The sequence below is a fragment of the Lagopus muta genome, chromosome 1 (assembly GCF_023343835.1).
Source record: "Lagopus muta isolate bLagMut1 chromosome 1, bLagMut1 primary, whole genome shotgun sequence".
NCBI classification, from domain to species: Eukaryota; Metazoa; Chordata; class Aves; order Galliformes; family Phasianidae; genus Lagopus; species Lagopus muta.
In genome coordinates this window covers 118,567,117-118,581,261 of record NC_064433.1, presented here as the reverse complement: position 1 = coordinate 118,581,261, position 14,145 = coordinate 118,567,117, and the positions used below count along the sequence as shown (strand labels likewise).

At 34.8% G+C, this 14,145-nt stretch overlaps 1 protein-coding gene across 4 annotated transcripts in view; it reads right to left on the bottom strand.

Moving 5' to 3' along the window:
- Positions 1-14,145, bottom strand: part of RPS6KA3 (ribosomal protein S6 kinase A3) — a 67,789-nt gene that overhangs the window by 4,758 nt on the left and 48,886 nt on the right. For 3 of the 4 annotated variants that reach the window (XM_048955260.1, XM_048955249.1, XM_048955253.1), the window contains 9 exons: positions 12,516-12,604; positions 12,202-12,266; positions 11,987-12,089; positions 11,097-11,221; positions 9,156-9,281; positions 7,362-7,451; positions 3,127-3,285; positions 276-437; positions 7-83 (listed from right to left, as the gene is read on the bottom strand). In XM_048955260.1, the coding sequence (XP_048811217.1) occupies positions 7-83; positions 276-437; positions 3,127-3,285; positions 7,362-7,451; positions 9,156-9,281; positions 11,097-11,221; positions 11,987-12,089; positions 12,202-12,266; positions 12,516-12,604 (996 nt within the window). The remainder of the gene's footprint in view (positions 1-6; positions 84-275; positions 438-3,126; positions 3,286-7,361; positions 7,452-9,155; positions 9,282-11,096; positions 11,222-11,986; positions 12,090-12,201; positions 12,267-12,515; positions 12,605-14,145) is intronic. The other variant, XM_048955267.1, reaches the window with a different exon arrangement.

Below are 14,145 nucleotides of genomic sequence, written 5' to 3'. Positions count from 1 at the left end.
CCTTACCCAGTAAGCATAGTATAAAGCAGAACACCAAGACTCCAAATGTCACACGCAGCATCATAACCTTGCCTCTTTAAAACCTGAGGGAGACAAATATTTTTTCTACAAAAAAGCGCTTAGAAATGCTTTGGTTATGCTATTAGAATACCAAGATCTCAGATTCTTAAATGCTTTTAAGTTATTTCATTTGCTGCAGAAGAACGGAACAAACACCTAACTAGGTGTGTTCCCATCAAAAGAAATCAAGGTGTATAAGCCATCGTTGTGTTTACCTCTGGTGCAACAAAATTTGCTGTATAACACGGAGTCATCAGAAGGCCATTTTCTGCTCGTAATTGTTTTGCAAAGCCAAAATCACAAATTCGAATTGATTCTGGATTACCAGATTCATCAACATAAAGAATATTGCTGGGTTTCAGATCTCTATGGACAACCTAGATAGATAAATAGATAAAATAGATATTAAATAGATATTAAAAGATAAAAAAAAAATATAAAATATAAAAAAGATATAAAATAGATATTAAAATAGATATTAGGAAGAAATTCTACACTGTGAGGGTGGTGACGCACTGGAACAGGTTGCCCAAGGAGGCTGTGGATGCCCCATCCCTGGAGGCATTCAAGGCCAGGCTGGATGTGGCTCTGGGCAGCCTGGTCTGGTGGTTGGCAACCCTGCACATAGCAGGGAGGTTGGAACTACATGATCTTAGGAATCCCTTCCTACAAAAAGCATTCCATGATGCTGTGATTCTCTGGCTAGTAGTATCTTTTGAAGTAATGAATTTCTGCAGCTACTGGAGCACCACTCTACCATATAACTACACATCAGTTACTACTGGAGTAACTTTCTATAATTTAGATTATCTAAATTGAATAATCTCAATGCAAACACCTACGTACTGACTGAGGAGCAATTTTAATACAGAATATTATCATCTCCGAATGAGCTAACGTTTCATAAAATTCCTAACAGTAAGCTACACAGATTACAAACTATACGCTAGCAATGTTTCAGGAAATACAAGATGAAGTAGTAAAAGACTGCAGAGGGTCTGCAGATCCTACAGCCACTTAAGAGTGAGTCTACATAGTAGAGACTTTTCTAAGCATGTAAACTTCGATATTCCTAGATTTAACAAAAGATTTAAAATTATAGAAATAAGCATCTTTGAAGACAAAAAGTAAAAACTTCCTTAAGGAATTAGAGTTGTAGAACACCAAGGGGAACATGGCTTGAGATGTCAATGTATGAAAGAACTGACTCCTGACAGCCTCATTTTCTGGAGATTAGAAATACTTTTACTCTACATTTTACTCTGATCCAAGAGAGGCAGAAGAAAAGTTACTCTAGTTTTATTCTAGTTGTTCTTGTTTATTTTTTTGAAATAAATCATAAGAGGAAGAAGTGGGCAATAAAGGCAGCACAGAACTGTGGATTTCACAGACTGGGTTGTTTTTTTTTTTTGTGTGTTTTTGTTTTGCTTTGTTTCTGTTTTTGTTTTAATAAAGGGAAGCAATTCAGCGCAAGAAAGAGTAACAGTGTAGTTCAAATCCAAACCCCACAAATAAAGCAACATAGATGTTAAAGAATAAAGTACCTTCTTGTGCAATTCTGCTTTCCCAAAAGCAAATTTTAAAAAGATGTCACATTGTGTAGATTAACATTTCAACCAGAAATGACATTTTATATTACAGCAAGAGACAACAGCAAAACAATATTAAGGACACTCCAGCATTCCAGTTATTTCCTAGCATCATGTTTTGATTATCATTGTCACTCATTACCAACATGCAGAAGTATTTTGCTCCAAGACATGATACTTCCTGCTTGTGGCTTTTATTGTGTCTGCTGTGCCAGCACTTAGCTATTCTACATAAGCCATAATACTTTTACAATGGTTTGGGTGAGTTGGAACTATTACTTAATCTGAAGAGGAAGATTTCTTTACGTGCTTAGTTAAGTTTTCCGCTCAAATGTATCCTCTGCATGCCCATGAGGGGATCCCTCTAGGAAGCGTTGCAGAGACCACACACAGATTCAGAATCTGTTCAGATTACTAATACCATATTAAAGTGAGCTACTCTGGATGCTAGAAGAAAGAATCCAAATCTTCTTGACATGAAGACAGTAGGTCTTTTCTGTCCACATGTGGTTAGAAGGAACCCCACAGGAAGGGGTTTACTCATACTTTGCAATGGATGCTGCTGGCCAAAGATTCTTAGTGCACGTAGGCTCAAAGAACTACTCACAAACAAGTGCTTTAATGAAGTGATGACTTGCACAGTAAGATGGACCAGGTAACTTTGATCATAAACTTGCTGAAATAAGAGTTCCCAGAAAAGTGTGCTGAGCTATTATGTGTTCCTTAAAACAATTTGAGTACTATTCATTCTGAAACGTCTTTTCTCAGATAATAGCATTGTTATGAACTCACCTTGTTCCTTGTAACCACGCTTTCTGCCTTTTCTCTGATACCTCCCCCTTCTTGTTTACTTCAAAATGTGACATACCATATCATTCTTGCCATGCAATTGCCACACTTGCCTTCTCAATCTCTGAACTACTTTCTCTATTTCCAAATTAATTTTCGTTTACCATTGGAGGAGTTACAAGTCAAACTTCAGAAACAAGAAATGAAAGAAGTGACAAGAGTAACAGGTGAAAACTGATAGATGTTAAGAGTCTACTATAGTATGGGGTTGGGACTACACTACTAGGTCTAGACAACAGCACTGCTCTTAGCACCACTTAGAATCATAGAATTCTTAGAGTTGAAAGGAACATCTGAGGGACATCTGGTCCAACTCCCCTGCAATGAACAGGGACACAATAGCCACATCACATCTTGGCTTACTTCTTATATCCTATTCATCATTATCTGAATACTCCACAGAACTGCTCAAACCATGCATGAAGGACGAGAGAACAGCTGCACCCTTGCTGCTACCTGGACATGTACTCACCTGATGAGGACTGTTATGATTTCACAAAAAAGAAATCCTGCTGCAATGTAACTGTACCAGAAATTAATTACTGCATACGAGAACATATAAAGATATAGGCATACATTTCTGAAAGAGAAGAACATTAAAAGGATTTTCTCTGAGATGAAAACTTACCCCTTGTGCATGGAGGTATTCAACCGTTTTTGTTATTGTGAACAGAACAGCACTAGCTTCTCTTTCTGAGAAAAATTTTTGCCTTAGAATCTTATCCAGCAGTTCTCCTCCTTTCATAAGTTCTGTTACTACATATACATATTTTCCATCATCATACACCTGCAAAAAAAGTGCATAAAGATGTAAACTTTCAAAATATTCCTTCCTATCTTTGCATGAAACACAGAACAGGAACATCCACTTTTTCCATTAGACAAGTTATTTCAATTACTTTTCTCACATTTCTCACACCACTCACTAGTCAAAAAACATTGGTCATCCTCAGAAATAAACATAAGTGAAAAAAAAGTACTACAGTAATGAAATAGCAGAAAAAACAGTCGTGTGTGTTTCAAGATAAATATGAATAAGAATGTATTTTTCCCCAAAATAGTTTTGCTGAAAAAAAACAAAAAAAAAAAAAAAAACACCAAACAACCTAAACAAGACACAGAAGAAACTGGACAAAAAAGAATCTAGTTCAAGTAAGCAACACTAGAGCTAATTCTAGAAGCATTTATTGTACTAAATTGCAATGAAAATTTCAAGATCACTCCAAGTAAACACTTAGATAAAATAAAAGAACAGAGTACACAGATTACTTGAAGCCAGTCTTGAAGTTCATGCACACAAACCTGTTATTTAAAAGCCTTCAACTTGCACACCGCCCTGCACATAAAGCTTATACCTAACTATAAATAATATGCACATTTAGTCTATGCTTTTAATTATGGAAAAATTCTTAATTTTTGCCTGGATCTCATCTTCTTTGGTAATAATTGAGAAATAATTTCCAGCATCACCAGGGGGCACTACAGACTGAACTATACCAAAATATATTTTAAGCTACGGTTAAGCATTTCATTCCACTTTGCTGGGGTTTTGAATTAACTCAGAAATTGGTTTCTGCTGTAATGAAACATTTTAGACTCTGTTCTGTATCATTACTTCAACCTATTTTTCTTGCTGACGTTGGAATTGTTCTCTTCTGTAATACGCGCGAAGCGAAAACTAGTTATGTTTAAATAGAAATAATTATCCATGTTGTAGCAAAATACATTTAGGAATAGGCAACAGCTAAATTAAATTTCTACTCCAATTTCTTTGTTAAACTGACTGGTAAACACATGCTAGTTAATACTTTGAATAACTACAATTTGTGTTCAGTTTGAAAACTGAACTTTTCTTGGCTTAGAAGGTTTTGTTCTCTTTAGTAAAAATTTTGCTCATCAATTTAAACAAGAAGAAGAGCATTAGATAATTCTGCAGCCTTTTACAAGCTGATAGCCTTAAAAAGATGACATGACTATTTTTTAAAGTTCTCATTTAATAGTAATTTCCCCCCTATTAAATATGACCGATTATCTGAACATGTTTACATGACAAATTTAAATGTCGCACAGGATTAAAAAGCAGGATGATAGAGTTCTAAATACTAAAATGGACTTCTTTCATTTGGAGCTATGAAGCACAGACATCACAGATCTCAGCGCTGCAGAGGGATATATGAGCAGATTTGCCTTTGGCTGCTACAACTGCTAGCCTCTTATGGTTTTATCTGCCTAAAAAATTAAATAAAAATCAAAAGCCTACCTCAACCTCTCTCCTTGCCCTGATCTCTCTCACCCATTTAATCCCTGGAAGCTGTTTGTACTGAATAAAAACTTCTGTGAAGTTTCCTTCACAGTCAGATGCACAGCCTTATGTTAAGATCATAAACATGATGTCAGTTTTCAAAATTAACTCTTGAGACACCCTAAAGATGAGTCAGTATGTCTCACCTACCAAGCAAACTGGAAAAAAAACCCATAGTAAAAACAACATGATATAGGCATCTGAATAGAAGTACTATATCATGGAGAGAGAACAGTTTCATAAAGTGAAATACAGGTTTCACAAACATATTTGGAATTTTTTTTTTCTTTGTCTATTTTTAATGTCAGAAACAAGCACTTGGACAGGAAGACTGGATAAGCTATTTTCAGGTTTCCAAAAAAGCTTCTGAAGAATCTTTTCTGCCAATGCTTTAAATAACTCAAAACATGTCAAAAGTTCTGTTACATAATAGGAACTAAAAAGCAAAACAGGGTAAAATACGAATAGTGGGCTGTCACAGGAAGTTCCTAGGTAATGGACCGCAGGAAGCTCTGTGCTTCCTCAGTTCTGATATTGTTTCCTAGCCATCCACTAGTGGCACTGTCAAAGGCAGGGTATCAGGTAAGAAGGACATTCACAGAGCAAAGCAAAGCTTATTCTTTTGTTTATATGCTGTGTACCTGAAAAAGACCACTAATAACAAACAGAAGGAAAGCCCTAAAAAAAGCCTACATCACAAAAAACAACCAAAATCGGTGTTCTGAGCATCCATTGTTTCAATGAAAATGCTTTCACAATTAAATTTCATGAAGGCCAAACAAAGTGAGAATGTCCACCTTCATTTAAATTCAAGTATTTTTGCATTTATTCTTGGAAGATAAGAAAAGAAAAACATTTATAGTAGAATAATCCTTTCCAAGACACGCACTTAAATGCTGAAGTATCTTATTTCAGAATTTCAAAATAGAAACGTTTAAATTTTGGTGTGGAACTGACTGAAAAATTGAGTCAAATCAAAATTAAGTTTTATTTGTGTAATAACATACTATGTTCTCAATGAGTTTGAAGTCTCACGGCCAAAGACTTCTTATGCTTTCCCTGTGAAAGCATACCACTGCAGTTTGGGACGTAAAAGCAATTTACACCATACATGTAAGATTAAGAGAACATTAAATTTTTGCAGCAGTGGACATTATACGAATTCCTAATGCGTATGAATCCTATGCCTCTTCCTTTGCACTAGACATACTTCCACAGACTTTGCTTAAGGAGTTGCCCTGAAATAGAAATAATAAAAAAATACAGCCAGTTGTCTCTTCCTCTGAATCTACACTCTGTGGTGTAAGGCTTTTTCTGTAGTCACTTCTTGCACTTTGAATATTGTAGCTGGTTTGAATGAAAGATTGCATCTACTGTAAGACAACTGACCACGATGAAGAATTAATCACAGAGTAGAAGGATTTGGTGTGACAGGCAACTTTTCAAGGCTGCCTGAGATTCTCTCTTCTCAATAAAAAAAAATAATTCATCAGATAAGCACTCGGAGTAATCCTTGTATTTATCTTCCTGTCAATAACAACCTCATAAATGAATATGTGAGCGTAGCACATAGCACCAAAAGCAGTAGGAATGCTGATGCAGGTTCCACGTTAACTCACAAAACAGAGCAAACAGAACGTGGGGCTGTAACTGTGATATCCAACCTGCAATAAGGTAAGCTCCATGGTGGAATAGCTTGTGTATGACTTCTTTTGTTCTTCCAAGAAAGGGCCAGAACACACAGTATTAAAAAAGTGAAGAAAAACTATTGTAGATAAGCTTTAGGCTGAATTCTCCAGTATCCGTCTCCATAATATTTATAAGCTACTGTTTTAAAGACTTCAAAATACCTGTGAATCTACTTTCAGTTGAGCTTAGCTTTCTGGAAATGGTTAGGTCTGTTTTGACCAGAATACTTTCTTGCAGACTAAAGATTTCATTAACTATATACTTTTTAAATTTTTCATTCTTTAATGCATAATTAAAGAGAAATCCAATTTTCTTTTTCTCTTAGATCATCAGAATCTAGTGCTCACGATGAAAAATCTCTCTCCCTCAATTTCTGTTATGTCTTGCAGTTGAAGCGTTTCCACAGTCACAAATACAATACAGGAAAAAATAGCTTGATACACACCTCTAGTCAAAGACTACGCAAAGACACCTGGTAAACAAAAGTGGTAACCATACAGGTATTAGGAGACTTCGCCCTATACTAGATACTTATTACTGTCCGTGAAAACAAATTAGAGTATTATGCTGTCTCAAACATCAAGTCCTCTGTATTAGGATTTTTCAAGGACAAACTATATGGCAGCTTAAGATTATACTCTACAAAAATACAAGCTTTCTTTAAAAGATGACAGCAAGCAATTTCAGTACAAATTGAATTCAGTCGACTAAAGTTGTGCTGTAACAATTTGATTCTGAAATGAAATTAGATCTTAAACTTGAGTTACTGAAAAATCAATCACACGCCTAAAACATGTAGTTTGCCATCTCTCACATTAAAAAGCTGCATGTTATTATAATGCACTGAAGGATGACTTCAAAACATCGCTTACATCTTTCAGGGTAATAATATTTGGGTGCTGCCCATAGCGCAACAGGATTTCAATCTCTTCTGTTGGATCTCTTTTACTCTTGTCAATGATCTGTAAGAACAGAAAGATACACAAGCAAAAATTCTTTTGTGAATATTATATCGTGCAACACTTTGGTGTGCTTACTCACAGAAACACATAAGCAATATTTATCACTGTTGGCAAAGGGTATGGAACATAAAAACCAGAGTTAAACTGCAACAGCAAGACACAGCAATGAATGCTGATCCCTCAGACAGTGATAAACTACACAATGCAGTTTGGTGGAAAAGACTTCAGTCACCCATCATTTAATAAAACAGAAAGTTCCTAACTTAACATGAGATGCCAGTTTATGGTGCTAAGGAACTGATTTTCCAAAAGCTGATCTCAAACGAATATTTAGTGCAGCAAAAGAGAGTTGAGAAGAAAAAAATAATTCCAAAGTTAATTCAGACAAGCATTCTACTATGAAAGTTCTTAATGAATTTCTGAAGAATTGCTATCAGGCTCTGAAGTTTTCCATATGCAAACAAAACATTATTTGGCTCTATTTATTAAGTATTCTTCTTCATATACTTATAGAAGTCCTTCTCCCATTTTCTCCTTCTGGACTGTGGAATTTCCTCTCATGTCTTCTTTATCTCACCCCTCCTTCCTCTTGGCATCCTAAAGCTCTTCTGCCACCCTAGCACACTGGATGCTGTTTTTTTTCTTTTTCTTTTTCTTTTTTTTTTTCATTCCATGATTCTTTGAGGGATAAAGCCACAACAGAGGCAGCAGAAAAGCAAAGCAATCTACACAGTAACTATTACAGCTTAGAAAATTAATGCCAGTGCTTTTCCTCCAGTTTCAAGAACTTACTCTAAATTGCAAGAACAGAAGTAATACCTGTTCTTGGCTAGAACCAGGATAATTACAAGTATGTAACTACCAAATTGAGTTTGGAGACTTGCCAGCAGGGAAATTAAGCACAAGAAAATAGTAAAACATTCTGAATTCATCTCTGCATTTTATATGCAAGTAGTGAATTGTTCAACAATTCAAGAAAATAATTACTTCATAGCATGGGATTAGCATTACTTTAAAAGTCTGCTAATCTACATCTCTGTTTAGTAACTATCCCGTTTGACAGTGTAATGTAGAAAGACAATAAAAACAGACTTATTGCCCTTGTGTGAATTCTGTTGATTTCAGCTATTAAGAAGCTGATGTCTTCAAAGAACTACTACAGAGCCTGACAGAATTATATTAAAATAACATTAGAAATCTTGTTAAAAATTAGCAAGCAAAGAAGGAGTTGAATTTCACTCAGGAAGATACACAGCTATTATGAATTCGTATCTAACAATTTATGAATCTACTTTAGAAGCAAAAAAAAAAAAACCTCCATACAATTATGTTTAAATAAAAGCAATCTACTATAGCTTTTTAAATGATGGAAAGAAATGTAAGCTTTTCTGCAGTACATTTTCTACTAAAAGTTATCATGTTACTCCCATCAATTTCATTGTAATTACACAGTCTCAAGGACTGAAGATTACTTTTCATCACCCAAATTAGCATACAGATAACAAAACTAGCGTAGGTCTATATAACAATTTGCCACTAATTATTCTGTTTGCTTGACGAGTATAATTCATATTTACATCTAAAATCTGCACCTGTTAAGAACATTATTTTAATATTATATGTTCTCTACAGTAAACAAGTCTACAACACCCTACATTTATGATGCTAAATCCCAAAAAGTTTGTTTTATAACAAAGTAGTTACCTTTACAGCATATTCCATGTTTGAAGCCTTGTGAACACATCTCTTGCAGATAGAGTAAGATCCAACTCCAATATCTTCTTTTACTTCATATCCATCAGTAAACTGAATGCTGTTCCTGTGCAACTGCTACCAAAATAACATTATCAATTGATCAATTTTCTAAACGAATAACTGATATCTACATTAAGTTTTTGAATCCTTAGTGACTTGTTTCAAATCTTAAACTGATGGCTATGCTAGATGAAAGCGTTTTCAACAGACACTACCTTCTGTTCGATGTTAGTATCTATAATTTATCTCATACATCGTAAATGATGTACTTGCCAAATTGAAAATGCAATTTTCTGTTTATGGATCTATTTATTTATGGATAAAATCTCTTAGACAAAAAAAGATTAGAGGACTACAGTTAGCGATAAAAAAACATAATTGTTTCCATCACTTAAATAGATGAACCTTTTGTCTACATGTGAAATGTCAGCTAGAAATTTCAGGTGTTATTCAATATTATATTAATTGGAAATTTCATGGAACAACAATCAAAAATCCTTTCACAGAAATTAAAAGCATAAAGGAGAAGTGTTCCAATTTTGTAAGGGAAGGAAATGGCTTTCTGGTATAAGGAGTTTGTGCAAAGGATGCAAAGCATTTGCAGGAAACCATCTGGGTATCCTGCTGCAGAGAAAAGAGGAAATATGAGTGAGGAAGTGGTTGAGGGGCACAGAGCACCAGAGAGAGACTTTTACAAGAGAAGGAAATCATATACAAAGAAAAAGAACGTCATCCACAAAAGTATGTGGGAAAGAAGGAGCACATAGAAGATTTTGGTAACTGTTAGCAAGACTTCTGGACCAGCAGTCATTCTGACATGCATACCAAATCAAACAGCCTTTTAGAATAAAAGGGGATCCCCTTAAATTCAACATTTCATTTTAAGTGAAACAGGTAATGCGCACAAACAAGCATATTGCAACTACTCCAGAGTAAAAAGACTGAAGAAATAATAGCCACTCAGCTACATTAAAAATATAAGAAAATCTGATCACATTGCATGCCATTTTGTTCCTACCAATCAATAAGAAGTTTTCACCACAGCTTAGGCCACCAGTAAGTTTTCCTTAGTAACTTACATCCTGCTGACTGCAAACTGCCCAGTGCGTGCTTTTAGAACGATCTCAGACTTACAAGGAGGCAAAGCACGCCTCTTCCTCAGTCAAGCATGAAGCCCCCTTTCTTGCTTCACACAGGACTGCACCTAGCTAAAGCTTTGCTGTCCAAAAATAAACAGGACCGGAAGTAGAAGAATGTATAAAAATAGCAGCCACTTTAGGCTATTAAAATTAACTATCTCACAATTACTAATGTAGGAGACGCTATTGGAGTAATCCTAAAACCAGCAGGAAGCCAAAGCTCGTGCGTACTGCAACATTGACTTGTAAGATAAACAAACAGTCACAAAACGTCACAGCTTACCACATTTAATTTAAACTGGTTCGAGAGAGGCTGAATATATTCCTAAAATACAGAGCAGTCCACAACATCTAGGCAGAATTTTCAATTGTATTCCAGTGCTTCCTACCTGAATTATAGGAATCAATATTTTGGGCTGTAGAACAAAATGATGGAGCTGCCTATATTCTTTTTCACCACATAATCACGGCTTGATATCAAAGACTAACTACAGTTTGAAGGATAGAATGTTTTCATTTATGGATTGAAGCTTGCTCACACTCACATATGCTCAGAAATGAAAAAGGTCCTGCACTTTCAGAGATCTTGCTTGAATAAAGTAATCTGATCCTTACTTTTATTGGATAAAGCTGATAACGATATTGCCATGGTACCTCATTTTACGATGGAGGAAACATCCCCCCTCCATCAAGAGAGGATAACACTACATAATTGACTTTTTTTTTTCCCCTCTGATACTCATGTACTCACCTGGACAATTGAATGCACTCCAACTGTCTGCATTGATTGACTTTCATCATCTGATGCAATAGCTACAAAACTAAATCCACGAAAAAGCTGATGTGCATTAGCACTCGGTGGAATACCAGGCGAATCTGAAAAACACATTATCTACTTACAAAGCATAATTTTTAAAATGAAGAGATGCAGTTAGGCTATACTGAAGAGCAAAATACAACTTTATTATATGAAGTACGTAACCTACAATTTGTATAATGTATTTTTCAGTACTAAACTACAAGTGCTCAATTATTTCCACATCTTAATTGTAGCCATAATTGATAGATAATCAAATACTGCAAAGATTGAAATACTGACAGATAATATTTTAAAATAAAAAAATGGTACTGTGCAGAAAATATTTCCATACAGCAGCATATTTATACTTATGGAGAAAGAGTACACAAATTTGGTAACTCTCTGAATTTCTATCATATTCTGAATGGGTCTTTGTCAAACTATGCAGAATCAGACTGCTCTGAAACAGCAAGTTTAATACACAAAGTTTGAAATTACTAAGTTTCCATACATGCACAGTATGTAAGGACACCATCACAATTAAATGGTACCACAGGGTATTGCATTCAAGAGATGAATGTGAATAATCTTTAAATTAACAGTGATTACTTGGGATTTAGATAGAAAAATTAAATATATCTGTATGTTTTCTAGGTGAGGATTACTTCAATTTTTACGTAGGACAACTCAATAGCACTCAAAACTGTAAAAACGTTCATGAAGTATGAAATATCTTTCAGTAATTGTTTAGCCCAGCAAAACCTGCAAGAACAAGACACAGCCAACAGGAACAGTATTTCTAATTTTTAAATACATAAATTGTTGCATTCTTCTTTTTTTACCTTTTGGAGTTTTTGCTGTGAATTCAGGATCAAAATAAAATGTATCTTCAGGTCTGCCAGTTGCAGGTTTAAAAGGAGGATGAATTTCTCTTCTGTACAATTTCTGAAGAGAAAGGTAGGTCGGAGTGAATTGAAAAGTTGCATGACACCAACAAATACTTCTTAATTAAGAAGTTTAATTACTATTTTTTTTTTTTTTCAAATTAGATACTCACATTCCAATCTATTTTGGAAAAGAATGGATGTCTCTTAATTTCTTCCACTCCATCTGGACCTGCTCCTTTTTTAAAGGAATAATTATTTTCTTGGTCAAAAGGATTACTAGAAAATTGTTTCTCATTACTACTGTATTTTTGTTTTAGAAATACAAAAGATGATGTTTGGCTGATCATCAGAAAAGCAAACAGGCAAGCTATGTTTTTGCTTCGAAGCTTATTTTAAGCAAGAAGCTGCATACATATTTAGTCAGTATAATTATTATGTTATCAATTTTATGATCCAATTTAAAACATTCCATTAAACACTTTACCTAATCTGTTGGCTGGGTTCCTTTTGAAGAGCATCCGCAGAAGACTCTGCGCTTCGGGACTCAAGAACTGGGGCATTCCAAGTTTGGCCCTATAAAACAAAAATATTTAATAACACACAAACATATTAAGCTAAGAATTAATTTTGCATTTCCCCTGCCCTTTACAAATCAGCAAATCTGTATTCACACAAAATAGCTTCATTGAGAAATTGTCTTCAGACATCAGAAACACAGCAAAACTGCTGTCAGTCATGTAAATGTGTAATTCCAGCTTGCTCTGTTTTGAGAAGTACAATATTTTAAGTATTGACTTAGTAACTTCAGTAGAGGATGCAAAAATGTTAAAAAAAAAAAAAAAAAAGATGTAAAAAAAAAGCAGAAAATAATTACAGGATAACAACTTACAAACTGTTGTAATTTGTTTTGATCCATCTTTAAACAAAGTTTTAAACAAATGACATCAAGCAAGATCCATTCTTCTAGCAAGATAAAATACATTCTAGAAGGTGTAAGAAAGGAACCACATACGACATATGTTAAGAACTCTTCAGTAATATACTACATGCAGACCAGGACCAGCAGTATAATGGTAAAAGCCATCTGCTGTTACCCTGATTATTATGCCTCTTTAGCAGGTGAATTCTTATGCATTTTATATGCAGTTATTTCTTTGCATTCTCACTCGGTATCAAGTCTGTTCACTGAGCTATACTGTAACATGCAATCAAAGAATACTGATGCCAAAGCTTAACAGTATCATTTTAAGTAAAGCAGTGTTACTGAAGAACAGAGAACAGATAAATACAACAAAAACCTGCAGTGTTACGTGGTGAAAATCTTTGCCCTACTGCTGCAATGCAAAACAACTCCAGCTCTAGGAAGATAGCCTGAGAGATCAGCTGCTTAGAGAAAAACAAATATATCTAAAGCTTGGTTAAAAACATAACCACAATTCATCTTTCCAAAGTGACTTGATGAACAAAGCTAGAACATTTAGAAGAGCAGCTGGACGACCAGCATGTACTGCACTCCACAACAAAGCGAGTAAGAGGACATTAACACAAAGCACAAAGACTATCAATGCATTCTTTCTGTCATGAAGGAGCACCTTCCACAAAAACTCTCAGTGGCCACTGGACACAGTATATAGAACAAACTGACTGTGACCTGAGATTTCCTATAAAAATTTCTATTTCCTATTTCTTATAAACTACATGAGTGACAGCAATTTTTTTTCCTGACTTTCCTGATGGATGAAGACAAAATTTTATATGAAGGCATACCGTGTCAGTAAAGGAGAAAATTAAAAAAAAAGTTAACTTTATTGCTACAAACTATGGTTTCTTCAAATTGCAGTGTTTTCAGTTACAGGTAAAACACAAAAATAAAAACATATCTCAGCAAGAACTAAGGAGCCCAGTAAAACATGTTGTCAGACAAATGCATTATTTTTGCAGATTTCTCAAGAACAAAGTAAGAAAAGTGCTGCATCTTAGTGATACACTATGAAAAGATGAATTCAGATGCACACTTGTTTACTTTAAACAGTTAAGAAAATAGGAAGGAGAAATACAGTGTACTCACTATTATATACAAAATAAAAAGAAAACACACTGCCATTCACTAGTAT